Source organism: Merops nubicus, unplaced genomic scaffold, assembly GCF_000691845.1.
Source record: "Merops nubicus isolate BGI_N331 unplaced genomic scaffold, ASM69184v1 scaffold16903, whole genome shotgun sequence".
NCBI lineage: Eukaryota > Metazoa > Chordata > Aves > Coraciiformes > Meropidae > Merops > Merops nubicus.
Genome location: NW_008599802.1, coordinates 44,147 through 70,981, shown reverse-complemented (window position 1 = coordinate 70,981; position 26,835 = coordinate 44,147). Strand labels below are relative to the sequence as shown.

Sequence of the window (26,835 nt, the reverse complement as noted above, 5' to 3'; positions counted from 1 at the left end):
TTCCTCCCTTATATGGTCTTAAACCAAAACTTCCAATGGGGCTTGAAAACAACTAATTGTAACTACCTTGTTCTTCCATTGTCTCACTTATTTTTCCTCATTGTTACTTATTTTCCCTCAAAATTCCCCAAATAACACTTCTCTTGCCATTTTCTCTTTCAAAGAACTTAGGTTCATTCTTGGCTTTAAGCATATGAAGTCATTGCACTCTGTTAACATATGAATTGCCTTCACTTGGGTTTCCACTCAAATTAATGGCTCTCTTGGGATACTGCCCAATAATTCTAATGCACATTGAAAGCTGACAAATTCCTGCAGTCTGTTCTTAAAAACTACTGACTTTACTGCTTCCAAAACTGAAACGGGTAAGATTCCAGCCATGTATTTTATTAGCTGCCTATTGGAAATTCAGTAAGTTATAGTTACATTAAAAATTGTTCTAAAAATTATACCTATGAAGAGAAACCATTAAAAAGGAGAAACTGGATGGATTGTTTCCTGGAGCTAATACAAACAATGGACCAATTGCTGCTTCCCTGCTGTAGTTATAAACATCTCATTTTCACTCAAGCAGTGAAATCCCACAGTCACATTGATGTAACAAAAAAAATTATGCACTCACAAGAGTATGCAGAAACCACATCTTCTCTGAAACCTTCTGAAATACACAGGATACATTTATTCTTTGCTGATAGGGGCACCTTGAGTCTGGACACTGCTTAATGAACATTTTGAAAAAATTACCTTCCAAACTGGACTGAACATTTAACTTCTTGGCCATTAGGAGGAGGAACCTTCTAGACAGATTAAGTACCAATGAAATAATCAACCTTTCCTTAGCAAAACCATCTGAGAAGCCCTCTGTACCTTTTTTTTTTTCAAATTTGTGCTTCATAAACCTCAAGCAAGGTTTGAAAGTCTTTTTTAAATTACTGTGTGAGCAGTCAGTAATCAAAGGATGGAATCACAGTTCTCATTTAAGCCTGAAAAATCTTTGACCCAGATGCATTTCAACACATTACACACTTAATTGACGTTTCCACATTTCTCCATTGACTGAACAGGGAACCTACAGCAGCAAAACTCCTTATTTAGGTATATCAGTTGGGTGCCTAAAATTAGATGGGGTGAATACAGCTCAAAAAATCACGCAGCACTGGATGAAGATGGAAAAAGGCTAAGGCAGTAAGGTCACAGGCTGATTTGAAGCAGCCTCCTTTAACATGTCCCAGCTGGTTCCTACAGTCCCAACAGCTTTTTGCTCCCAATAAAACCCAAAACAGCAAACAACGACCCATATGTTGAACAGTGCTCTGGGACCTCAGGAGTGGGAATTTCCTCCCATCTATTCTTTTTCATCCACTGGGAAACAATAGATGCATACATATATGAATTCCATACATAAAATACTTGATTGTTTCAAATCTATTCAGTCTGTGCTCTTCAATACACTCATAGCTCCTTCAACACGTCGCTGCTGCTCTGGCTAAAGCTGGTTTTGCTACCAGAGCCAAGTTGTCTGAATGCACTTTGGTTTTGCCACAGCCTGATGCAGTCTGACAACACGACTGTCAGCCTCAGTATTGATTATTTAACAGCACAAAGGAATTGTTTATGATTCACAGGAAGTTGAAAGGCCAAATAAATGTGTTTCAAGAATTCTATAATTAGCTAAGTATTTTTCAGATAAAAATTCAAATTTTTTAAATTTCTAGTTGCTCTTAGGTGAAAACAGAAGTACATTAAAATGTAATGTATCAGAGGAAACAAGCATCAAAATCCCAATTTTGATATTATTTTGGATACGCACATGAGATCAGGAAGCACTTAGTCATTTCAGACAAGAACATTTTGTAGAGACTGTTTTTTCAAGAAGCATGCTTGTTGTAGTAAACAAAGGACACAAATCTAGAGAAGCTGTTTAACAGCCAAATAAAATTCTTCAGGTAATACAAGATAAAATAACAGAGGAGCCCTTTGAAAATACATATTCTAAAATGTAGTACAAATAGATGTACTGAATATTACATTTCTATGCATGCAGACCTAGGAACATGCTACTGTATAGCAGTTACCTTGCAGAGATTTTTTTTTTTTATTTTATTAAGTTCCTTAAAAGGGTTTAAAACCAAGTATTTGAAAAGAAAATAATTTGTATCAACGAGCACTTCATTTTTTTTTCTAATTGGATCATAAACTACAATAGCTAAACTATCAGATAGAGAAAAACAGGCAGGTTATGTTTCTTGTGTGACATCCAGGGATGATACAATGCTGTAGTTCAGTGGACAAGAGCACAAGTGTACATGTACTAATACTGCCTTACAAAACAACACAGCCTTATAAAACATTGAGCAAAAATTAAATTTGTAAAAAGGTAACAGATCTAAATTATCTATGCATCAATACAGTGGCAAGTACAATACCAACATGCCAAGGCAGTACATACAGCACAGCCTTGGAAAGAGGTGTTGCACCTAAGGAAGACTTATTTATTCACACTGCTCCAGCTATTCCTGAAGAATAACTGAGGTTACTTCTATTGGCTGTCCACAAGCCCTGAGCGAAACAGCCTCTGAGGTACAGAGTATTCAGAACAAGGGCAACTGTAGCATGCAGATAAACTGGGCTTTGTTTGAAGACAGTTGAAAGGAAATGTATTTTGAAAATTAAACCCATTAAAAAGATTTAGTTGCTTCTTCCTACTCCTATTTTAAATATGAGAACAGTGAGGCTGAAGCTGGGCACATTGTAATAAAAACATTTATATTACTCTATGTACTATTTACACTATTGCTAATGGAAAAGACATTTTACTCCCTTTTTCTATCCCTACACATAAGTAAAATTTGGAATTCCTAAAGTTCACATTAAAATTAAATTTTATTTAAGTTTTACACAAATTAAAGTGCTGGGTAGATATAAACAGATAAAGGGAAGGCAAGAAGCAGAATATGATCTGCCTTGACTGAAATAGTGGCATTGCCATCTCCCTGCACCAGAGGAAAAATGTCATTGATTACTATATATGTGATCCATCACATGTATGCTATGCCAACACTGAAAATAAGCAAAGAACTCCTGTTTCTGCTTTGGTTACATTCTTCTGCCCTAAACTTTATTCCTCTACTTTTCTCATCAAGCGCTCTGAATAGAAGTTAAAACTCTCATTCTGTTTCAGAAGATGAGAACATAAACTAGTATTCTCACCAGTTTTGGTCAACAACACTGTGGAATTTCAATTATTGTTAACAGGAACACTCCCCTCATTCTACCAGGCAAACCAAGATGGAAGAGATGTTTTTTAGAAATCCAAGACCTAAGACAACCATTTGGTATTTTTTAAGCTAAAACTTGAAGTCTCTCTTAAGAAACACTACATGGGCAAACAAAAGGGAGATCACGAGCACATATAATTGATTGCTGTAAGTGTTAAAACTTCTCTGTAAATAGTTGGCTCAACTGTCACAGCACTGAAGAAAACTGCTGAAAAAAAAAAAAAAAGCACCTGCTGTTCAAAAGGAAGAATACTCACAAGTGTTGCTGTCACTTGACTGTTAATTCAAAGAAAATTTTTAACCACGCATAACCCAATACCATTTGTCAAATCTGACTGTGAAGTGATGTTATTACCTCAGAGCGTATATGCTGGAGAGACTACATGTAGTGACAGAAACACTCTCATAGTCACTGCTGGAGATGGAGCTGAGGGGGGAATCACGTAAGCCATCCTGAGAACTGAAAAAACATACGGAAACAAAATGAACTGCTGAAGTGAACACAGGTAAAAAACAGAGCACGGTGAGAACTCATGGCTCATACAGAAACAAGAGTAAACTGGCAGTTGCAATTCCGCTCTTCAGAAAATGATACAAACCTATCCTGTTTTCTTCCCAAAAGGACAGACAATTCAGCAGTCAGTGGGCACACATCTTCGAAAAATCTTCAATATCATTTATGTCATACAGTTAAAACATTCAGGAAAAAAGTGAGGATCTCTCATTTTCATAGGGTCTACCACACTGCTATGTGGGGTTTCATGTTATGACAAAGATACAAAAAACCTGAAAGTTCATACAGTCACTGCATGTTTCAGACTAAGACATCCTAAACAATAACCTTCAAGAACTTCCGAAGTATTGTGACAAGTTTGATCTAAGTTTCCTTCCAATGGGAAGGAAAAAGTGAGAAAGCAGAAAGCTGACCCTTCAGTGAAGTTGAATGTAATACACCTTCTCCTAGACTTGCCCAGTCCCTATAACTGTACCTAAAATTTTGTGCTTTAACAGATAAGCAGGAGAGAGCAGTTCCAGAGCAAACCACTGACACTTCATTAGAGGAAATCCAGTAGCTGCTAAATAAAAGGATATGAATAATTTAAATGAATGGTACACAACTTGTTTCTGGCATCCCTGGGCTAATGAAAAGCCTTTAAACAACACTTCATTTTTAGATCTGACGCCATGTTGTCAACATAAAATAGGATTAGAATATTAAAAATAGTTTTATAAGCACTACATAACTGTCTTGGAAAAAACCACTTTTTTGTTTCAGTAACAAATTACTGCTCAGTTACTGGAAATACTATAAACTGAAAACATTAAATTATACTAGGTAAGAAAATATGTGATCTCGAGCAGAGGTATCAAAACTGTATTGGCTCTAGGCAGTGCAGAAGAATCATTCGAGCCTACAGAACTCAGTTCAGTCAAGAGAAATCTTTGGATAATGCAGAGAGAAACCTAAGAAATATTTTTAGTTAAGAGATGTAATCATATGGGTCAGGATTATTTTACTTTACTTCTCCATAATTACTAGCAGATTTTTTTAATGCTTTTTTCATTTGTAGGCATATATGGGGTACATATTCACATCAGCTACATTCCAAATTCTTTTCTTCTATAAAATTTACTATTGTAGTTATTTTTGCAGCTAGAAGTCTGGAAGAATGATTAAGGGGAACTCTTCAAAGCTGTCTAAGGAAGGTGAGTGGTCTAATCTTACTAAGAAATAATAGGATTTGTTTGCATACCTCCCACTAATCACATGGAAAATGTACCCCTTCATGTTCCTCCTTTCTGATTGCCAATTTGAAAATAAACCCCAAGTGTACTATGCTTTAGTTGAAAGGAGAGCAGTCACAACTGGAAAACAATTTTATCAGACTTGAACAAAAATCTATTTAACTTTCATTCGTTTTATGTAATTTCCCTTGCTAATTCACCTCATTATGAAAAGATATATGCCTTTAAACAAAGGCTTACACTTTTATAGCTCATCACCTTTACCCATCCTATCTTACAATATGGTCATGCTACTAAAATGTACTTTTACTATCTGCTTTATGGCAGCTAAATGATATTAAAAAACCATTAGCATGTGATTTCACAGCATGACTGAGCAAGAGAAGCTGTCTTGCAAAGATGAAATGTATCGTTCAGCATAAAGTAAATTTTGCACAGCAGAACCACGAAACAGGAATGACTAACAAACTCAGTACCTTCTTTTATTCTCTCTCACCTCCCTCCATTTCCAGATTTTTCCAGTGTAACAATCCTGCCAGCTGATCTGGGCAGTAACAATTTTTCTGAAAGATGTCAAGTCTGCTGTCCTTCAGTTCTTTCTGTGAAGCTCTGCCTGATATATTTGAAATCCAGTCAAAATATCTCAAGTTACCCACAGTACATGAAACAAAATTATGAAACTGTTTAAGAATTTCAATTCCATTTTCTTAGGTTTCAAATTCCTAGAATTTGTTTGCTTTGCTTTAAAGAATTTGAGGGTTTCAGCTCTTATGCACAATTCAAAGGGCTAACACTTTCCCTAAGAACTAAGTCCTCATCATTACAGGGGGAGTTAAACACTATATGCTAAAACAAACCAAACAAACCACCACTTACAAGCAGATATTATTTATTGTCAACAGTGTTCTAAGTAATGAAATCACTTTCTACCCTCATCTTTGTGGAGTGGACAGTCCAAGAGAGAAGGCAAAATGATAAAGGCAGCACAAACTGCTGGACCTTGATGGTAAGCAACCCTGACGAGCAACCTCTGAACATAAAGGCACACAAACAGCTTTCTTTATACCAACAAGCTAAATGCTATCTTTATTTTCACGTTCAACAGATGTTCTCTGACCAGCTTACATGCTTCATCTAATACCTCTTTTCCATATTTCTTTTCCCCTCATTTGAAACCTCTCTCACCTCTAACCAGTGCTTATCCACATAACATCTCATCAGCTCTACTCTTCCCTCTCGTTTTAAGCCATGACACTGTTTTCTATTCTAAACTGCTGCATAAACTCCTTCATCTGCCACTACTCCATCTTTCACTCGGTGCACAAACCTGGCCATGCTGAGCCATCCACTGATTTCAGGATTAAATATCCATCTGGTCAGTCATCATTTGGCAATGTAAACTCCATGGACAAGCTCGACACAAACCACGCTCACTGAGGTCTGTTTGTTGTAACAGAGGATGCACGGTTCAGCCAATTAAAATGTGTAAACATTTTTCTCAATCCTGTGTACCAATAGGGATTGAATTTTTGTACCAGAAATAAAATTTATTATTTACAGTGTTTATTTCTGATTCATATTCAGGCTGTAGCTCTTCATATAAATTCTTTGGTTTTATTTAGTAACAAAAAATGGAAGTCGAATAATGAAAACTATGTTTTATAACTTCTTGGTGTTACACTAAATATCTTCTTTTTTTTTTTTTTTTAAATCAAACAGACTCTCGATACAACCACTGCATTCTTCCTCAGCACACACAGACTCAGGATGCTTCTTTGTAGAATTTTCTCCTCATTAGTGTCTGCCTGAAGATTTGCTCAGCTCTTCTGCAGTGCTCATAGATCCTGAGGTGAATTGACCTGCTTTTCCCAACTCATAATTCCTGTCACCAGCCGATGGTAGCTCAGCACACATGTTCATTAGCACAATTAGAAGAGGAGCTATGTGCACAGACATTCTGCCGCTGATAGCAGCTAGCCCCTTCTTCCCAAACCAGCCCACAGGTGACCTGAACACCACAGCTCATGCTCATTTGAAATTAATGCCATGTTCATTGGGATTCACAGGACTGTTTAAACTGTGTAAGCTGGCAAAACTTTGTTTCATGTGTGAGGTCTTGAACGTTTACAGTGCTATTTTAAAATATACATTCTAGCACAGGATAAAGCTGCATCAAAAAAGAATTCTTCAGCACTTCTGATAAAAATACAGAATAAAGGTTTGAGGCAATAGAGCAAAGTGACATGTGGTGATGTGGCTGCCTCTTTTCATGCAATATTGGAAGACTGAATTAACAAACCATTTATTTAAAGCTGTTGGCCATTTTTTGTAATTCTTTTAAGTAAAAACCCTACTGAAAGACCCCTTTATCCTGGTTTGTGTGCTGTCTTGTGCTGCAATGTGTTTCCAGCCTCTTACATTTAATTAAACCTCTAGCTGCTTCAGGGGATGGCTTCTCCAGGAGTGTTAATACTTGAGTTACAATTACTTTCCATGTTACATTAGTTAATTGCCATAGATCTTCTCTCCTCTGTCTCACCACATGAGAGCCAACTGTAAAGCCTCATGTTAGCTACATAAATCCACTCAAGTGGCTTTTAAAACACTGTTTTAGCTACTATACTCATTTCAGGAATCTGTATCTTGAGAGTTAATACAGTTTGCTGTTGCTGGGTTTGATGTCTGGACCTAGTAAAAGGGAAGCTGGTATAGAACACCAACACTTTATTTGCATGCCAGGGCTTCGTAACAGCAGTCACATTCTTGTACACACCACACAGAAGTGGTGTTCAACAGACAAGGTCAAACACTGCCAGTTTTCATCTGACATGTGCATTGTTAAAAAGAAGGGGAGGAGGGATGGGAAAATTTATACCAAATCTGAAATTGGCCAGCACCAAGAAAAGAAACAGAACACCAGAGGGAGAACAGAGGAGTTTCAGTCTACAGCTACCTAAAGGGTTAAGGCAAGTTCCGCAGTCAAGACGCTGATATTTTGTTCCAAATCAACTACTATTTCCCTCTGGCTGATGAGAAGTTTTCTTAATCCTGAATAGCAAGTTAAAAGACTATTCAGTACAAGACACTAAGCAGACATGTTTTTATGTGAACGTGCACAGCTGTCCATTAATTTTTATGAGAAAGGCAACTTCATAATGTAAAACCACAATTTTCTTAAGTCTTACTGCAGTGGGAGTATTATAGGGAAAGCATGACTTCAAGATATTTAATCAAATCAATTTGCATTCCAATATCAATTAGTTTTGATCTGGGAGCACATATAGAATCAGGCGCTATAAACTGAAAGTGAAGCTAGAAAGGTAATTTGTGGTGTTGTTTTTTAGGTTTAAATGCTAGCCATTCCCAAAATATAAGTGCTTCCTTCTCATACCTTTCTAAAAGTGTAATGACATCTTAAAGCTGATGCACTGAAACTGTACATGTGTCACATTGCTAAGGAGTGAACACAAAATATAGGCAGAAAAATAAAATTTAGAAAACAACTGTATTAAACAGGTGTTTATCTTTCTATAAAGTCATTCTAATATGCTGAGGAAATAAGATTTTAACTTTATCACAATATAGACTATAGTAATATACACATTATTACAAAATATGCAAATTTAGACTACAGAATTGCAACACTAAGGAACTGGACAACTTGAAGACCAAGCTGGAGATGAATAAATGATTCATCTCAATCTAGAATTGCAATGCAGTTCAGCAAACAGCAAAACCAGCTTTCCAAGGATGTCTTATTCCTCCTTGCACTGCAAAAACATATGGAAAAATATTCTAATTTTTTTAAGCCCCCATACCTTAATGCAAACAGTGCCAGCATCTAACGGTCATTGTATGTAGCTAGAGCTTGCAGAAAATGTGAAGATAAGTTCTCCTTGCTACCAATTTCAGCTCCTTTTGCCAATTCTCAACTGCTCTGTAAAAGGCTTAATCTAGAGTACACACACCAAATAGATCAAGGAAAACGACAACAAAAAAGTTAATTTAAGGTAGACATCATAAACCTGCAGCAGAAAGGAGAAAAATTACACTTAAGAACCCTTTTTATATCAGCACTGTTTTAATGCCAGTTTGTAAATAAACAAACATGCAACAGAAACAGGTATTTAAGACTAAAACATGAAAACACTAGCATTGTGTGACAGTAGGAAACAAGCTGCCCAACTTCACAGAAGACAGAGACAAATCAGGGGTTTTACAAGGACTCTTCAACTCTGGAATTAACAGAATACCAACTATTTCCAAACTACCATAGTTAAAATCATCTTCACTCTTCGTAATTTTCCTTCCCCTTGGGAAAAGCAGGCAGAATACTATGACAGAATGAGCATTTAAAAAAAATCTGTGTAGCTTGCTTACAGTTGAAAAAGAACAAATACTAGATACAGATCTAAAGCTTTGTTTTCGTGTTATATCCTTTTTTACCTCAAACCACTAGATGCTGCTTAGTCTCAGTTTATCCTCTTCTGCACCATTCTTACATTAACATCTGCCCTGCAGCAGTTTGTTTTGCTACATGACAGCCTTTACTTGCCACTTGTGCCTTCAGTAGATCAGATGCTGACTACATCTACTGCTTTTCTTGTACCTGCATCTCATTAATGTTACTGCCCAAGACTTTCAGTGCCCTTGACGTTCTACGTCTTTGAGATACTTACAAGCAAATAATGGATAAAGACATAAAACAGCCATGACTTCAAAACCAAGGTAGTAAAGACATGTCAGTACCCAAATCTTAAGTAGAAGAGTATTTAATCTGTTTTAAGATCTACAGAATATTTAGGCTAGACAGAGAAGTCTGAAATACCAAGTATTTTAGATTAAGAATTAATTACAGTAAACATGACTAGATCATTGAAATGATATCAATAATGTCATATTGCATCGTTAAGAACTGATATACTAAAAATTTTGTGTCATAACATACACATTTGACAGCTGCTTGATTCAGACAAGGGAAAGAAAATTTTCTTCCCCTAGTTGGTGATTTACAGTGACTAGAAAGTAAATACATTTATCAATTTGATGAATGAGCATATCCTGCAGCTATTCTATGTGTATGAGACTGCTTATTGTTCTAGCTAATGGGTCCATCATTCTGAGAATAATCTACTGTCTCCAACATTTCCCCTATGGTTAAGTTGGCACTCACAAGCATGTAATAGGGAGCAGTTGCAGAAGCCTAATGTGATCTTCCAATTTAAAAATACCACTGAGAAGCAGTGATTAGTCACCACCCAGGCAGCATGAGTAAGAAAGTGTCCATGAAGTTGTTTTGCAACCAAATTATCTTTTACCAATAACATGACTAGTGATTCAGAGGCAAGAAACAAATTATATAGAGACATATATGAGAAAACTAGGGATCTACATATATATAATTTTTAATCCAGTCCTCAGTAGATCCCCAGCATCTCCATCTCTCATAGAATATACTGAAAGAGTCAGTATTAGAATGTTTCCAAAAAAAGGAGCAACAATCTGGAAACAAAATACCTTCATTTTTATTTATCCACTTCTGCAAAAATGAAGTATTTGCCAATTAATAACAGATGTACTGTAGTCTCAGTAATTAATACAGAAAATTAAATTCAATCAATAAAGTAACCATGGCAGAGCCTATAGTGAAGGCTGAAAAAAAACACTAACCTGTTAACAAAATATTAAAAAATATCCAGTCAAGAGCTTCAGAAGAACTCAAGAATGAATCAGATTAATTATTAACATTTAATTTAAAACTTCCTTGACGCTTGGAGTTTAAAGGTGACAATCTCTAAAAGTAAAAAGGACTCCAAGGGGATTCAAACAACTCTAGGTCTCTGACCCTGATGTTCATATCAAGCAACTTAACAGAATATATCAAAACATAAAATAGTTAGACAATAATGAGGAGGTCTGCCTGGGAGGAAGTAACAGGGCTTCTGCAGAGGGAACCTCTTGGGAACTCTCTGGAGGGGTCAAGAAGCTTGTGAAGAACAGCGATTTGGTTGCCAGCCTCTGAATTTCCGAATAGATTCTGTCAAATACCTCACTAAAGGCTTTTAAGATCACTAAAATGGATAAATAATTCTTAACCATAAATAGGGAGGAGCTGTTAAACAATCATTTTTCAGAAGAGTGGGATGTCAGCACTGAAGCTCTTTAAAACCCTGAGGGTTTTGTTGTCACACGCAATCTGCAAAAATGGGTAGAGCAATGAGGTCTGAAAGGTTGCTACCAGCACAAAATTATTCAAGGTAATAATAATAAGAGCAAATCAAAGAACTGCACAGGACCTTAAAGTTGAATAACAGGTAATAAAATGGCAAAATGAGATTCAACTGGTAAACACAGTGAAAAATTTTAGCATTACATGGAAACTGACAGCCTCTGAGCTCACAAACAGGATCCTGGGGCTCTGAAAGGCAACTTCAAAGAAGCATCACAGAATGTCAAGGATTGGAAGGGACCTCGAAAGATCATCTAGTCCAACCCCCCTGCCAGAGCAGGACCACCTAGAGCAGGTCACAAAGGAACGCAGCCAGGCAGGTTTTAAATGTCTCCAGAGAAGGAGACTCCACAACCCTTCTGAGCAGCCTGTTCCAGTGCCGTCACCCTCACAGTGAACAAGTTTTCCCTTATATTTCTGCAGAACCTCTTATGTTCCAGCTTGCACCCATTGCCCCTTGTCCTATCACTGAACATCACAGAGAAGAGCCTGTGATTGTGAGGCTGCTATCAGCTCCCTGTAGAAGGCCTCATCAACTTCTTCATCCTCATCAGAGGGCCTGCAATAGACCCCCAAAACAGTATCACACATGCTAGCCTGCCCCTTCATTCTCACCTCATCCCTCATCCTCCCCTGGACAGAATACAACACATTCTAGTTGCTCTCACATAAAGAGCAACTCCAGCACCTCGCCTTGTTGGCCTGTTTTTCCTAAAAAGGTCTCTGCAGTTGCCACCAGCTCATAACCCCTTGCCCACACTCGGTCTTCCAGCTCCTCCTGCTTCCCCCCGTGCTGCGTGCACTGGTGCACAGGCGCTGCAGGCAGCGAGCGGAGCACGGCGATCTCACCCTGGGAGGGTGGGAGACCCCAGTCCCCACACTGCCTGCCCCGGGGGGCAGGCATTCCAGCAAGGGACCCCATGGTGTAGGTTTCACCCCTGACACAGGCCTGCCAGGCTTAAGTTCAACTGTAGGGAGCCTGGTTTTATCCCCTTCCCCCTTCAGCTCACTACTTGGCAAAAAATCCTTTCCCAAATATTGGGAGCCACTGGAAAAACAACAGAAAGCAATCATGCTACTGCACAAATCCATGGCTTCGTCATGTCTTGAATAAGTGTAGTTCTGAGTCACTCAGCACACTAAGAGGAAACAGTGTACCTGAACAAGGTGTAGAGCAAGACAAAACGAATGATCAAAGCCATGCACAACTTTTGACCAAGTAGACTGCGACTCTTCCAACCTGAAAAGGGACCACCTAGGAGAAGCATGAATGAGGTCTGCAAAATCACAGCTGGCATGGAGAGGCCACAGAGGAACGAGGAGCTGTTAAAAGCCAAATCCAGAGCAAACAGAGGAACACAGACCTACAGAACTCTCTGTAAAAAGACAATTCTCACACAGAGGTTTTACACAATATTAACAGAAGCTGGACAAGTACGTGGAGAAGAGGTTATTACATCCACAAACCATGGGAGGCTGAAAAAGAAGCTTTTACCTATATTTTTATTATATTTTGCATATTATTCTCACAATTTCACTTAATATCCTTATCAATGCAAAAATTAGTAGAAAAATTATGAGTTTTGTAAATTATGTATTTACATTATTTGTAAATGATGTATTTTATCAGGACAGTAATTAAACAGGGTAATTACTTTTAAGCAATACTCCGTTTGAAGTGTTGCAAAAGCATGAAATGTCAAAGGGAGTTACAAATTACTTCTTAAAATGAAGTCTATTCAGAAACCCTGTTGTAAGGCCTTGGATATACTGATACTTGCAAGCCCAAGATTGCAAATACTTAGTATAATGAGGAAGGTAAAATTAACTTCAAAAGTTGTTTTGTGCCGTTGTGTTTTACCTGTAAGAGAAATTAACTCCAGCTCAAAGAAGTCTTGATTGTATTCCACTACCAGTAAAAACATAACAATTCAATTATGAAATGTATCAAACAAATATTTCTGTAGCCTTTGCACTGTGGCAACACTTCATGGTTCAAGCTACCCCAGCTGTGTTATCCTGAACTCTACACAAACATAACAAAGTGACTCTGCATCACACAATCTCTGCAGTACTGACACATTCAGGCACAAAGAAAACTGTTACAGAAATACAGAAAACAACAGTAACTAGTATTTAATTTCTTTCCTCTGCATGATGATATTAGTACTTCAGGGAAACTGAAGATATGAACTCACTACAAAACAGGTTACCCTTTAAACAGTAAAACAAAATGAAGTCTGGCTTCCTACTGATGTGTGTAGGATTGCTAATGTTTAATCTGAGTTGAGCTGAAGCATGGCACTTAACAATAGTTGTGTCTATGGTCTCTCCCTGTTACCTAGTTCCTTATTGGAACTAAATACGTAGAACTTTAATCCATGATCTCTGTTTTTCTATCAGCTTTGGCTGAAATGGTCCAATAGGTTTAAAAACTGCTTCTGCACTCTATTAGGCTCCTTCAGCACATAGATATTCACAAATATACTTGGGCCTGCAAGCAACATGATCAGATCAACCCTCCTTCTCTCAAATAAAACTAAGGTAAGATTCATTTAGATCCCAGTTTAATCCCGTGCACTAGTGCAGAAGTTAACTTTTTAGTACCTGCCGGACACACCTTTCCTGCAAAACAGCAGAGAACAGAGGTAATGACCCAGGTACTGTTCAGCAGCAGTGCACTTATGTTAAACTGGTTAGGCTGGCATACTTGATTTCAATGATACAGAGACATTACACAATTAAAATTCAGATGTTCTCCAAACCTTTTCCAAAACAGCAATGAAGTCTGATAAAATGTTGCTCATTAAAAACTGTGTATTAAAAAAATTCCTTAATCCTGCAACACACTATTTTAAAACCAACGTGAATTATATGCCAATCACTAAAACCCAAGGAATTTATTTACATGCATGTTATTACTAAAATATCAAGCTGCTCTTACCTTGAACTAGATCTTGACTTGACATCTTCCTTTGCTGTCCTTTCACTACTAGCATCCTCATTGTTGTCAGTTTTTTTCTCACATAGTTGTTTTCTCTTCTCCCACTTCTGCTGATTTGAGATGCTCTCTGCTTCTCCTTGTGAGTCATTTTCTGCTCCTACCTGAGAACCTGAGGAATGTGCCAGGCACTTAGAGGAGACTGGCAGCTTTTGCTCTTCTCTGCCAAAGTCTCCTTCTGCTAACAAAGCAGAAGTTTCAGGTTTTAATGTTTCCTGTGCAGGGACTGAACTGTCCATGTTATCTACATGGTCTGTTTCCTTAGACTTTACTAATGTGTATGAAGCATTTACAACACCTCCTGCAGAATGTTTAGTCTTTAAACCTTCAACACTGTCCTCCCTGCTGTCTTCACAGCTGCCACAACACACACAGGAATTAATTAGACAGTTTGTGGCAGCTATACTGAGTTTATGGGATTCATCCTCCTCATTTGCTAATGGATTAGCAGATCCAGGAACACAACTAATAGCTGCTTCTGGAGATGTTACTGGGGATTCTGAGCTAGAGGGAGATTTAGGATTGAATATTACAGTAGCAGATATTTTCATTCCCCCTGTCCTATGAGCTATCACTTCGGCCGTTTCCGCATCATCAGCATACGCATCCCAGCCATTGAGGTATAACTGTGAGTCTGGACCTTCTAGACAGGTGCACGAATTGTGAACTGAGATGCCAGGCATCTGTTTTCTATCTTCAATATTGTTATTATTGCTTAGGTCACTTTCAGCATCTTTTAAAAGCAAAGTTTCCTCTGTCTGATGGCCGTTCTCATACAGCAAAGCATCTCTATATTGAAGATTCTGTTCTGAATCATGGCAAGGGTTATTCACCCAAGCAAAAGTATCACTTACTGAATCCAACCCAGCAAGAGCTTCTCCTGCTCCATCTAGATCATCCATAAAAAACACTCTGTCCTCTTCATCAGTTAAATTGTCAAGATGGTGTCTTGTTGGTGAAGCTTCTGTGCTAGAACTATTTCTTAGGCTAGGTCTGTGTGCTGGAGACTGACAGATGCTTGGAGGGGAAAGCAGAGAAGACATTTCATCTCCAACTCTGTGTACCATCCTATTCAGCTGTTCCAGCTCCTGCTCATCATACTGCATAGAGCAAGCCAGCTCTGCCTCTGTGTTCTCAGCTTTTGCTGAAAGCTCCTTCGCAGGCAAAGTCGCAGTTATGCCGGGTGCAATGACAGAGGGCACTTCAGGATCTGCTCTGACAGGGAAATCCACATCTTGAGAGATGCAGAGGTTGCGCTCCAGTGTGTGCAGCTCATCCTCAGTCAATGTCTGAAGTAGATCCCTGAAAAAGAAGAAATACAGACATCCCTTTGCATTTACAATCACAGAGACAATGATGTTACAGATTCTAAGAAAGCTTCTACTGTTGGTGCAGAAATCCAGAACTTGAGGGTACATAGTACTTTCAGCTGTGTAACTCAAGGTGCATTTGGCATTCACATTCAGAGCACGTGTGATTGCCAATGCCTGAATTTGAGATTACTCATGCAAATAAAGGGTAACAAATTATTTACATCCTTGCAATGAAGCCCCAAAATAAATCAAAACAAACTCAAAAAAATGGATCTTCCTCCTCCACTTGCGGTGAAAGTGTTACCCACAACTAGATACATTTTGTCATTTTTATTTTTCAATTCACAAGTTTGATTTTTATTAGCAAACAAATTTGCCATTCTTTGCACTAGAGCTGAAAATTATTCTGCAGCAGTTTCACACCATTATATTGTCAGATAAAAAGGATTCACCAAAAGTAGTAATACTGCTTATGCAACACTGACACCTTGGAAGCCTGTTCACCAAAACAGGGACTAGAATTTGTCTTTCCCCTGCCTTAAACATGTAACTCAGTCATTAAGGAGTTGAGGTTCTTCATGACGTTAAGAATCAGGCAGGACTAAGATCAAACATAAGTATTTACTGAACTGTTTTCTAGAAACATGCAGCATCTCCAGTGTTTTCAAGTGTTCTCAGTATTGCAGTTTAGGACTACGAGCATCTGAAAACAAAGTGTTATTTGAGGCTGTTATGTTTAAGTGTTTTGTAACTTCAAAACAAATCGATAGACACAGCAGCACTTAACTTTAGGCCTGAATTTGATTTATGCTATGCTTGTCAATTAGAAACCACATATAAAAATATCCTCCATCAAGAACTACTGTCAACATTTTCTAAGACCAGTAAGCATATTTTCACATAAACAAAAGGATGGGAAAAGCAAGACCTTCTCCTTAAACAGAGGTTAGAAGTTTATTATTCCTCATGTATTTAGAAAAGCAAAGAAACCCAACATCTAATATCTCACATCATGATTTCCTGTCAATGGCTTACATTTTTTACTTGTTAACTCAAAGAGCAAATGGTTTTCCATGTACTATCACTAAAAGACAAAATTGCCCCCCCCAAAATACATCCAGTATCTGACATGTACACCAGCTACTCTACAACGTTAAAAAAGGTAAGAGTTTAGATAAGCATGCTTAAGACAGAACAAATCTAGAAAATACATTTTTATGGTCATCAAAAAAATAGCTATAACATTATTATTTTTGAAACAGTTATATCAATATAATCAATAAAACCAGAAAAATGGGATTTTTGCCTTGAGACTCTATATTACTGAATTTTCAGTTTATCAGTTTTTAAAGAAGTACTATGAAGTAGGATGTTATAAGCAGAAACAAAGTCATGGGATTTTAGAAATAGTTGTGGTTTTAAATGAAAATACCTCCAACACACAAAACAGAGTAAGCACAAACACAACAGTGAAGGCTTTAAGCTTGTCCCTCTCTCTTCTGAGTCAGGCCAAGGTCCATCAAATAGAGAAGCCTATCTCTGTCAACAGCCTCTAAGGAAGAACACAGGCACAGGACAAGCACACAGTGATCTCTGCTGAGTGCATCCTACTGGCTTCCAGCAGCCTGTAGCTCAGTGACTTCTGAACCAAGGTGCTATTCCTTGTATTCAGTAATCCTCAGTGGACTTTACTCATACCAGTGAAAATGGGCATGTCAGGAAGCTGATGAACAGTCAACTGCTTAAACATCAGCTATGGTTCTCCATGCACCACAGTCATATCATCTTCTCAAAACGCATGAGGTAAGAATTTGTAACATCTACAAATGTAGATTATACCAGCAATGTGCAAAAGAATTTGCCTTCCATCCATGCACATCAGCACAACTGGAAATGAAATGGGCACAAAAATGGGAAAAATCTAAGACTGAATCTTATGACTGACAGCAACTATTCTGGGGTTTTACTCAGTCTCCGGAGCACTGCATGGCAGCACCCAGGATTCCTGGATCTCTGGGTGCTCAGAGCTGCTTTGCCTCCTTTCTGGAGGCACAGAGAGCCTGAGTGCTCAGACCTATCTGATACAGGTTTCACAAATTCACTGTAAAATAAGCGCTGGCAATACATATTTGCTTTAAGCCAGCTAGCTTCACTGATCTGAGTAAAGAACTCCCTTTCTGCCAATTACAACATCTCAAAGCGTAATAACAATTGTGTGCAGTTTTGAGGATAAGTAAATAAAGGTTGATTCAAAATGAAAGAAAAATCAGTTAAGTCATCTGATAGTCCTCATGCCTTTTTAGGTGAATCAGATCCATACTGCCTTCAAGAGTTGCTATACATAATCCTTATGTGTCATAGTCCATCAGCCCTGTTATTTCAGTATAGAAATAACCTTGCTTTAAATTCAAAGGAAATATGCTCATTTGCCCAATTCAAACACCACAGATTTCTGTATTAGCAAATAACAACTTGTTCTAAAAAAGGTTTGGACAATTATCTTCACATCTCTGCATAAAAAAAAAAAAACAAACTAGATTCACCGGGCTGTTTCAAATACAAGTTTCCTTGCAAGTTGACAAATCTTTACCCAACAGTTATCTTTCTGATACACTGTAGATCATACAGGATTCACTCCCAACATTGGGAAGACAGCATATTTTAAAATGCTTATGTAGATATTGAGATTAAAATTAATGTCAACCAGTATATGGAAAGAAATGTTACATCTCACTACTGAAAGTGTAAAACTAAACATCGGGCATCATTATTAAACCGTAACATTTAATTAAGCTGTAGCTACTTCCATGGTCCATTTCTTTCCTGCTGAAGCATCTGTAACTTGTCATTGGATCCAAGCAAGTGCTGTTCTCGTATGGAAAAAATAATTTCTCCCTCTGCTTTCATTATTGGCAAGGCATAGGTAAAGAGAGCTGCAATCCACTCTGGACAGCAGTAGTGTGCTTCCTTCTCTCAGAAGCTTTAGAAAACACTGAATTTAAAAAAGGTGCACATGGAGGTTTCACCTGCTGTTAGTCTTTTTGGCAAAGCATCACAAGATGACTATCTAGCCTTGAAAATAGGAGGCTGTAGCCACTGGAAATAAAACAAGGTGAGTTCTTAAGATATACTGTGCTTGTTAAAAGCAGCAGCAGAAATTTACTTCATCTATTGCAAAACCAATAAACGTATTTTACTCTACTGCCAATATCCAGGGTGCAGAAATTACTTCCTCAAAGATCTGAGGCCAGATGTCCATTTAAAGACAAATTTGGCTAAACAGAGGACAAGGCCACCAAAACCCAAGTGCACCAATTTTGCACATTCTCCAAGTCTCCTTCATTAATTTTGCTCCTATTCTGACTAGAACTTAAAATTGCCTGTTTTCAGAGAACAGTGTCGAGGATACTGTGAGACTGCACCTCAGTTTATGCTCTGACCTGAGCACAAACACCTATCTTAAAGGAGCTGCCAGCACTAGAACATGATGCAGGTACAGGAATGCAGTTTGCATCCCCCTGCTTCTGCAGTGCTCAGCTGAGTTGAGCAGACCAAAGTCCACAGATCTGCTCTGATAGATCAACACTGAGAAACCAACACCGATATATAACAAATATCACTGGTACTTCCTTTACTGCAGAAGTTTTAAATCAACTCAAAGTTTTCAACACAGTCATCTTGGAAAAACTACAATCTTTCCCCCAACCTCTGTGCACACTTTAAAAGTATAAAGTGTTTTACACACCCAGCCCCCTCTCACCATTCTTTAACACATGGACAACAGCTACGCCACATTTGATTTCTAGTCAGTAACATAAAAAGGCACCAGTGTACTTAAAATGGTGTGATCTTATTCTGCACCACTTGATCTGCAATCTCCCTGCTTCTGCACCACTAAAATCCACAGGGACCCTGCCATCAATTGTAATGGACCAGAAACAAGCACCAGGCAAGCAGAGGACTCTGAAAAAAGGGCAGAACTAAGAAGTACTACAAAATCCCAATTCTGCTCATCTATGAAAAATCTCTGTATAGCAGCCTCAAATGTATATACAGTATAGGTAATATTTTATCACAAGAATTTTCAGTGTCATGGGCAGCTAAATTAAATAGTTATGCATATACCAGATGATATGCTTTGTATACTTACTAGGCAGATTATAGTAGTTTGGCAGAAATGGCTCAAACACCTTAGTTTAACAGGAACAGATATAACACTACTTTATAATTATGCATTGGTAAATGTATAAAATAACAATTCTGATGTTTTACACCTAAAATAAAAGTCAACATAAGCATATAGCTTCGGCATTAAAACATTCAAAGTCATCATTTGCTGCTCAACCTTACCAAACTGTAAACAAGAAGCCTTATTGGTTTTGCTCAGAGAGTCTCCATAAGCTGCACTGCATTCAGTGTTGCCAACCACCAACAGGACACCAAAAATCTTCATATCCAATTGGTATTTTTCTCTGCTAATTCTGATTTAATTGTATGAATCCACATAAACACAGTACTCAGCATTGCTTCTAACATGAGGGATGTTTTAGGATAATACAGCTTTAAAACTACCTGTAATCCTACAAAATAACCAGATGTATATTGGATCTTACTCCACGCATTAGAAGATTTTGTTGGCTAAAAAGTTATAGAACTTTACAGAGAAATTTTCTGGGGTATTATCATATCCTGCACTAAGATGATGTTCTATATTTTAACAACAGGCACACAACTGATACAGGATGCAACTATGTTAACTGAAGACTACTGGAATCTATTTTCATGCCTTAACTATTGGTGACGAAGACTGCAGAAAGGCTCCTGGAAAAAATGTTCTTTTTTTGCTGAGGAGCAAAAATATAAGTATCAAATATCTCACTTGATCTTCCTGTATAAGTTTCTGTGAACATTTATTGCAGCCTGATGAGTTAAAAAAAAGTGATAACAAAAAATTAAATTCTAGGTACTTTGAAAAGTAATTTAATTATCCTACATGAACTGCACACTTATTTGTATTTCATGGCTATTTTCATTCAATGTGGTTTTAATTCAAGAATATTACTAAAGGATCTTTTGAGTCCAGTTCTTTCGTTTGAGGTCCTTGATATTCCTTCAATACAGAGCCTGCTAGATATAAAATTTTGCATTGCATTACATCTCAACTTTCTTACATTTTTGCTCTGATAGATACTATTGCAGTGCTGCGGTTTAACCCCAGCTGGCAACTAAACCCCACACAACTACTTGCTCAATCCCACGTGTTGGCAAAGGGGAAAGAATCAGAAGAGTCAAAGTGACAAAACCTGTTAAACTGTCTTTTTCTCCCTAGTAAAGCAAAAGCTGCGCACAAGCAAAACCAAACAAGGAATTCATTCCCTACTGCCCCTCAGCAGGCAGGTGTTCAGCCGTCTCCAGGAAAGCAGCACTCTTTCACATGTAACAGTTACTTGGGAAGACAAAATGCCATCACTCTGAATCTCCCCACCCTTCCTCCTCCTTCCCCAGGTTTCTGTGCTCAGCATGACATCATACAGTCTGGAATATCCCTTTGGTCAGTTGGGGTCAGCTGTCCCAGCTGTGTCCCCTCCCAAGTTCTTGTGCACCCCCAGCCTACTCGCTGTTGGGATGGTGTGAGGAGCAGAAAAGGCCTCGACTCTGTGTAAGCACTGCCCAGCAAGAGTTAAACCAGCCCTGTCTTACCAACAGTTTCCAGCACAAATCCCAAACACAGTTCCGTACTAACTTCTGTGAAGAAAATTAGCTCTATCCTAGCTAAAACCAGTATGGCTCACCAAGAACATCGTGAACTTGTCTGCCAGACAACTGAAATCCCATTTCTTAATGTTCACGTGACAGAATAAATACATCTTAAAGTATAACAGAACTTTTTCCAAAAACTAATCTGAAAGAGTCATTTCATTTTGAGGCGTGCACTGAAAACTATAGTTATTGAACAAACAAGCATTTTACTCATGTGTTTTCAACCCATGCAGTAAATTCAGAGTAAGTGAAAATTAAATGGACTAAGCAATAAACTGACTTAATTGATTTTCATTTTCCGTGTTGTGAAATGTTTAGAGTAAGCAGAAAGTACAGATTATGAGAAGTATATTAGCTTTTAAATATTCTTTTGGCTTTAGGTAGTCAGTGGAATGGTGGTGAAACTTTCTGTGATAGTCATATATTAGGAATAAGGTTATTTTAATGGACTTTCTAAGCTTCAGTACCATTTAAGTTTCCCTCCCCACCCCTCAAATTAAGTTTTGCTCCTCAGTTCTTATTGTAGTTCTTTACTCAGCGTTTATAAAATCTTAATCACTAAAAAAAATCCACTGCCAAACATGCCGATTTGTCAATTTGAATTCTGAGATTTCAATATGAATACCATTAATGTAGATAAAAATAAAACTTTATCACTTCCAGACAGAAATACTAGGAAAAATTTCAAGGGACACAAAAGGATGTGGTCTGAACATTCATAAAAACTAACTACAGAAATAGGCTCCTCTCTGCACCATCCCTGACAGGATTTGCAGTTGAGGGAGAACTCAGGAGATGCCTCACCTCTAACAGGTGAGAGAAGATTAATCTGGAAAAAACTTAGGTGAAAACTATTCTTACACCAAACCGTCGTCATGACATACAGAGAAGGTGATAAACAGGTGAAAATTTGACTAAGGAAAGAAAAAACTTCTGCCACATTATCTCCAGAGATTTTCAGGAACAAAACTTTCAGCTGATATGTGAACTTGAATTCTAAGAAAATAACAGGGCTTACAGATTTAGAAAGTGGGGGTTAACACACCCAGATAAATATTGATAATTAATATAAAGTTCCTTTAAAGATATAACACTATATCTCCAAAGTAATAGATAGTCTTCTAAAGACCTCAACTAGGAAAAAAAGAATACTCTATGCTCTTTATACCTGAGTCAAAGCCCACATCTTGGTTACCAAGACGGAAGCGCTGTGAAAAGAGGGATATATAAAATGATCCATCCTGTAAAACCAGATCCACAATATGAAAGTTTAATAGTAACTTCTATTAGATTAAGAATGATCTGAGTATTCAATCACAAGATGAGAAAATGTAATAAGCCTGTTTAAGCAGAAACATTGATGCTAATTAGAAACAGGATCTCCCAAAAATAAACTTCAACTTTAGCATTTCAGGCATCATCCAACCATGAGGCAAATCTGAAATGTAATAAAATGATATTCATGAAAAAGCTATCACAAAGAGATGAAAAGCTCAGAAAACTCCCATGAAATGATAAACTAGTTTTAGTTATTTCATGGGCATATCAAGAAGATGAGAGGAAAATGCAGTTTGTAGTTAACAATACAAACAGAAACACTTTTCTAAATACTTATAAATTCTTTTTCAGGCCTCAGAAGAGAGGCAGTTAAAACCATTATTTATTACTTGCCTTATTTTTCTTAGCAAAGTGTGAAAGGGTCTGAAAAGTTCAGACATATCTTCTGGTTTATGGTCCAAGTTTAATGGTCCCTCGGAGTAGACAACAAGGCCACTGTAATTCCAACACATGCACGAACAGACAAAAATGAAAATTTCATTACACAGAGCAACTACTAAAGGGATCAGAAGGGAAACTGTAATAAACATTAGAATGACACTCAAGTTACATATTGTTATCTTACTTTTGTCTTACCCACAGTTAGAATTAAATGCTATCTAAAGCAATAGAAAAATGATCTCCCCTCTCTCCATGCCCTCTTAAACATGAGAGGAGAAGCAGTGGAACCATAAAGGGAAGAACATACATTTATTTCACTGCTGTGGTTGACCCATAACAAAAACGAAGTGATTATCAGGTAAGCTGGGGAAAGTGCACCGACTTGAGAGACTGAAAATGGCTTTTTCTTTCCAGTCTAAATAACTCCTACGTTAGATACTTGACTCTTAAGTTCCTACTTTTTACCTCTAAGATAAGTACAGCCTGGTATAAACATGTGGTAAAAAAGAAAAACACATTTCCTAAATCACATAAAACACATTTTGATAATACTGTGCTTCTAAATCAACTCAGCAGTTGTAGAAATTTCCCTGGAAAGAGGTAATTTCATGATCCTGGAAGTCTCCATGTACCTTCACTGCAGACACCTCAACAGTTCCTCCTACCCACTACTAACAACCGTTTGGGTGTCACAGATTGAACAAAATTCACCTTCTTTGCTCTGCCTGCTGCATCACACTGCACTGTGTCTGAGTGGATTCCACCCACAGCAGGCACCGCTCTGCTTAAAACTTTAATCCTCTGCCCACTGCAAAAACAACATATGTTTCTCAAAAGCAAATGGATTGCACATTCTCACACTGAAGATTACATAAGTTTTCTATTTCCCAGGCCATTTTCCCCTTCTTGCCCTTACAGTCAGTGCTCAGTTACCCAAAGAATTTCAAAGGTGTATTCCCTTTATTAAACTCAAATAATATGTTGCTTCAAGGAGCTTTCTAGCTACTCTGCATCCAAGTAACCCAGAGTAACAGGGACCCTCAGGAGCCTACCAAGACTGTCGATGCCTCTTGCTCATAGGCTGTTTGCTAGCAAGCACCCGTGTGACCACTGAAGACCCTCTGAAACACAGCGGCAGCAAAGCTGATGTCACAAGTTATATGAAGTATTAAAAAAAAAAAAGGACCACTTACACTCTGTTCACCATCTGGGAAATACTGCTCTCTTTCTTCTTTTTATGAACCCAGAGCCTGGCTTATGCCCTGGTACCAGAAGAGTACCATGGTCTCCCATGAGGCTGGAAGATGGCCATCAGAAAGTTCAGAATTGTCAAAGTAACAGAGGGTCTGAGAAATCCAACTACTAAACTTGATCAACACTTCTTTGGGGACTAGGGTTTTGAGGGCAGGAGCAGAGAACAGAGAGAAAACTTGCTTCTTTTGCAAGCATGAGGTTTTTTTTTTTTTTGGTGGTGTAAGACAATTATCCTGTTACCAAGGATACACACTTAATTTCTTGTAAGCTTTTTGAGCTTCAACAAGCAGGCAGCCACAAATTAAAGTAGTTATTGCTGATTCATATCCTACATTCTGCCTAAACAAATGTTACTTGGCTGAGTAGAAGCTCAAGGCTACTCTCACCAAACTTTTAACTGATGTAAAATCACCACTTTTGGCTTTCAGGTACAGTTCTCATTTCATCCGCTTAATTTTCAGAGGAAAAAAAACAGCGGCCTAGAGCATGACAAAACAACTGATTATAGGATCATAGAACGCTTTGGGTTGGAAGGGACCTTTGAAGGTCATCTAGTCCAACCCCCCTGCAGTAAGCAGAAGTGTCTTTAACTAAATCAGGTTGCTAAGAGCCATGTCCAACCTCACCTTAAATGTTTCTAGGGATCTGGCTTCCACCAACTCTCTGGGCTACTTGTTCCAGTGCTTCAGTACCCCCAGTATAAAAGATTTCTTCCTTAAATCTAGTCTCAATTTACACTTAGTTTAAAACCATTACCTCTTGTCCTATCACAACAAGTCCTGCTAAAAAGATGGTCCCCATCTTTCTCATAAGCCTTTTTTAGGCTTTGAAATGAAATGGCCTCTGTATATCTATGACATTTGAAAGAGCTCTGAGTCGAAGCTTCAGCACAGTTCTAACATGGAAAGAACTAAACACTGGGAAGAAGCATGTCTTGGTATTTCCTACTGGCTTTGAAGTTCACTGATACCTCCTAACATCCTAGGCAATGAACACTGTATAACATCTACAGTAAGCTGATGTCTGAAAAAAACAACTTACAAGAAAACGACTCTGAAAAGTATTCCTTAAAGCTTTCCTTAAACCAAGGTGATGCAGCAATTCTTACTCCAGGCTCATCCTTCTCATTAAGACACACAGCAAGAACATGACAACTTGGCATTGCATCTGTCTTGCACTGAAAGGCTTCTCCTTTGATGATCCAAATAAGTCTTGCCTTTCTTCCAGACACCACCATCTGGATGGTGTAGTTTTTCTGTGGAACTTCATATGATAGCGTTTCATTTTCAAATCACTGGATACTTAGGAGCAATTATACTTTTTTCTCCTCTTTCTCTGTTGTCCTTTGGAATTTGGTATTGACATGGGGTATCTTCCAGAGAGCACTTGGTTTTAGTTAGTTATGTTGTGTTATTCATAGTGTCTTCTAGCAGCTTCAAACTGAGATCTCACATTCCCGTTGTCTTTAGTAATCAGATTATTACTATTATTTTTAGAATGACAGTTACAGACAATATCCTACTTAACAGGAACAATGGGCCAGAGAGACTTCCTGAGGAGAAGTGTATTACACTCAGGATTTGAGGTTTCTTATTTCCCTCAATTATACTACTTATATTACCTAGCATTAAAACATTCACAATGGTAAAATATTAAAATTAATGCTGGCTTTACTCCAGAGAAACTGCTGTCTTATTCAAACATGAAGACTCATTGGAAAAATAAATCTGATTTCTTCAATATTGCATAAACTGCATAAAGTAGAAACACTGTTTTAATTTAGTTGTCTTGAGGGGTCAATACAGGGCACAAACCTACACATAAGTTAATACTTTCCTTGAAAAAGATTAAGCCTAACTCAGAGGTCACAATGCAGTGTCATGACAATTCCTTTCGAACCTACAGCCATTAAAAAAAAAAAAAATTCTGTTGGAAGCTTTTGGTTTTCAAGACTTGTATCCTTAGGTCGTATTTTTAAGTGACACAAAAGACGTGGTATATTCAAAAAATATTTATGACAATGTGACATTCCCTAGACTGATATTCTTAAATTTTTTTTTTCCCCTCCTGAAGGATGACTGACCAATTGTTCTTGGTTCCTGTCTTCTATCTTTAGAGTTCTACCTTCTCTTTTCTTTATTTCCTCTTGATATTCTACATGCGACTGGTAATGATTTATAACAGAGCAAAATAATCTTTTTTTCTTTTTCTTATTTTACGGAAAGTACAAGCAAACTTAGGTGACAAAAAATGTCAAATTCAGAACCAAAGCTTTGAAATCTTCAATAAATCTTTAAATGAGGCAGAGCATAGTTAAAACAATGACTTACCATACAATGGCTAATCTTGGAATTGTAAACATTAAAGCTGGTTCATAATCATCTATCATATCTTGAGTGAGGTATCCAAGCCTTAAGGCTCTAGGCAGAATAATAAGATAATTTAGTAAGAGATCAAACTCTTGAACAATACATTTCAACAGGAAAACAACAGTGTTGAACTGGTCAAAACCTCACTGGAGCTGGGAATTTCACA

General features: G+C 37.7%; 1 protein-coding gene across 2 annotated transcripts in view; it reads right to left on the bottom strand.

The window, feature by feature from the left end:
* Window positions 1-26,835, bottom strand: part of ZFYVE28 (zinc finger, FYVE domain containing 28) — a 78,967-nt gene that overhangs the window by 27,534 nt on the left and 24,598 nt on the right. The window contains exons 5-8 of one of the 2 annotated variants that reach the window (XM_008937528.1): window positions 26,631-26,720; window positions 22,999-23,100; window positions 14,198-15,556; window positions 3,634-3,738 (exon numbers count right to left, since the gene is read on the bottom strand). In XM_008937528.1, coding sequence (XP_008935776.1) covers window positions 3,634-3,738; window positions 14,198-15,556; window positions 22,999-23,100; window positions 26,631-26,720 — 1,656 coding nt within the window. The remainder of the gene's footprint in view (window positions 1-3,633; window positions 3,739-14,197; window positions 15,557-22,998; window positions 23,101-26,630; window positions 26,721-26,835) is intronic. The other variant, XM_008937529.1, reaches the window with a different exon arrangement.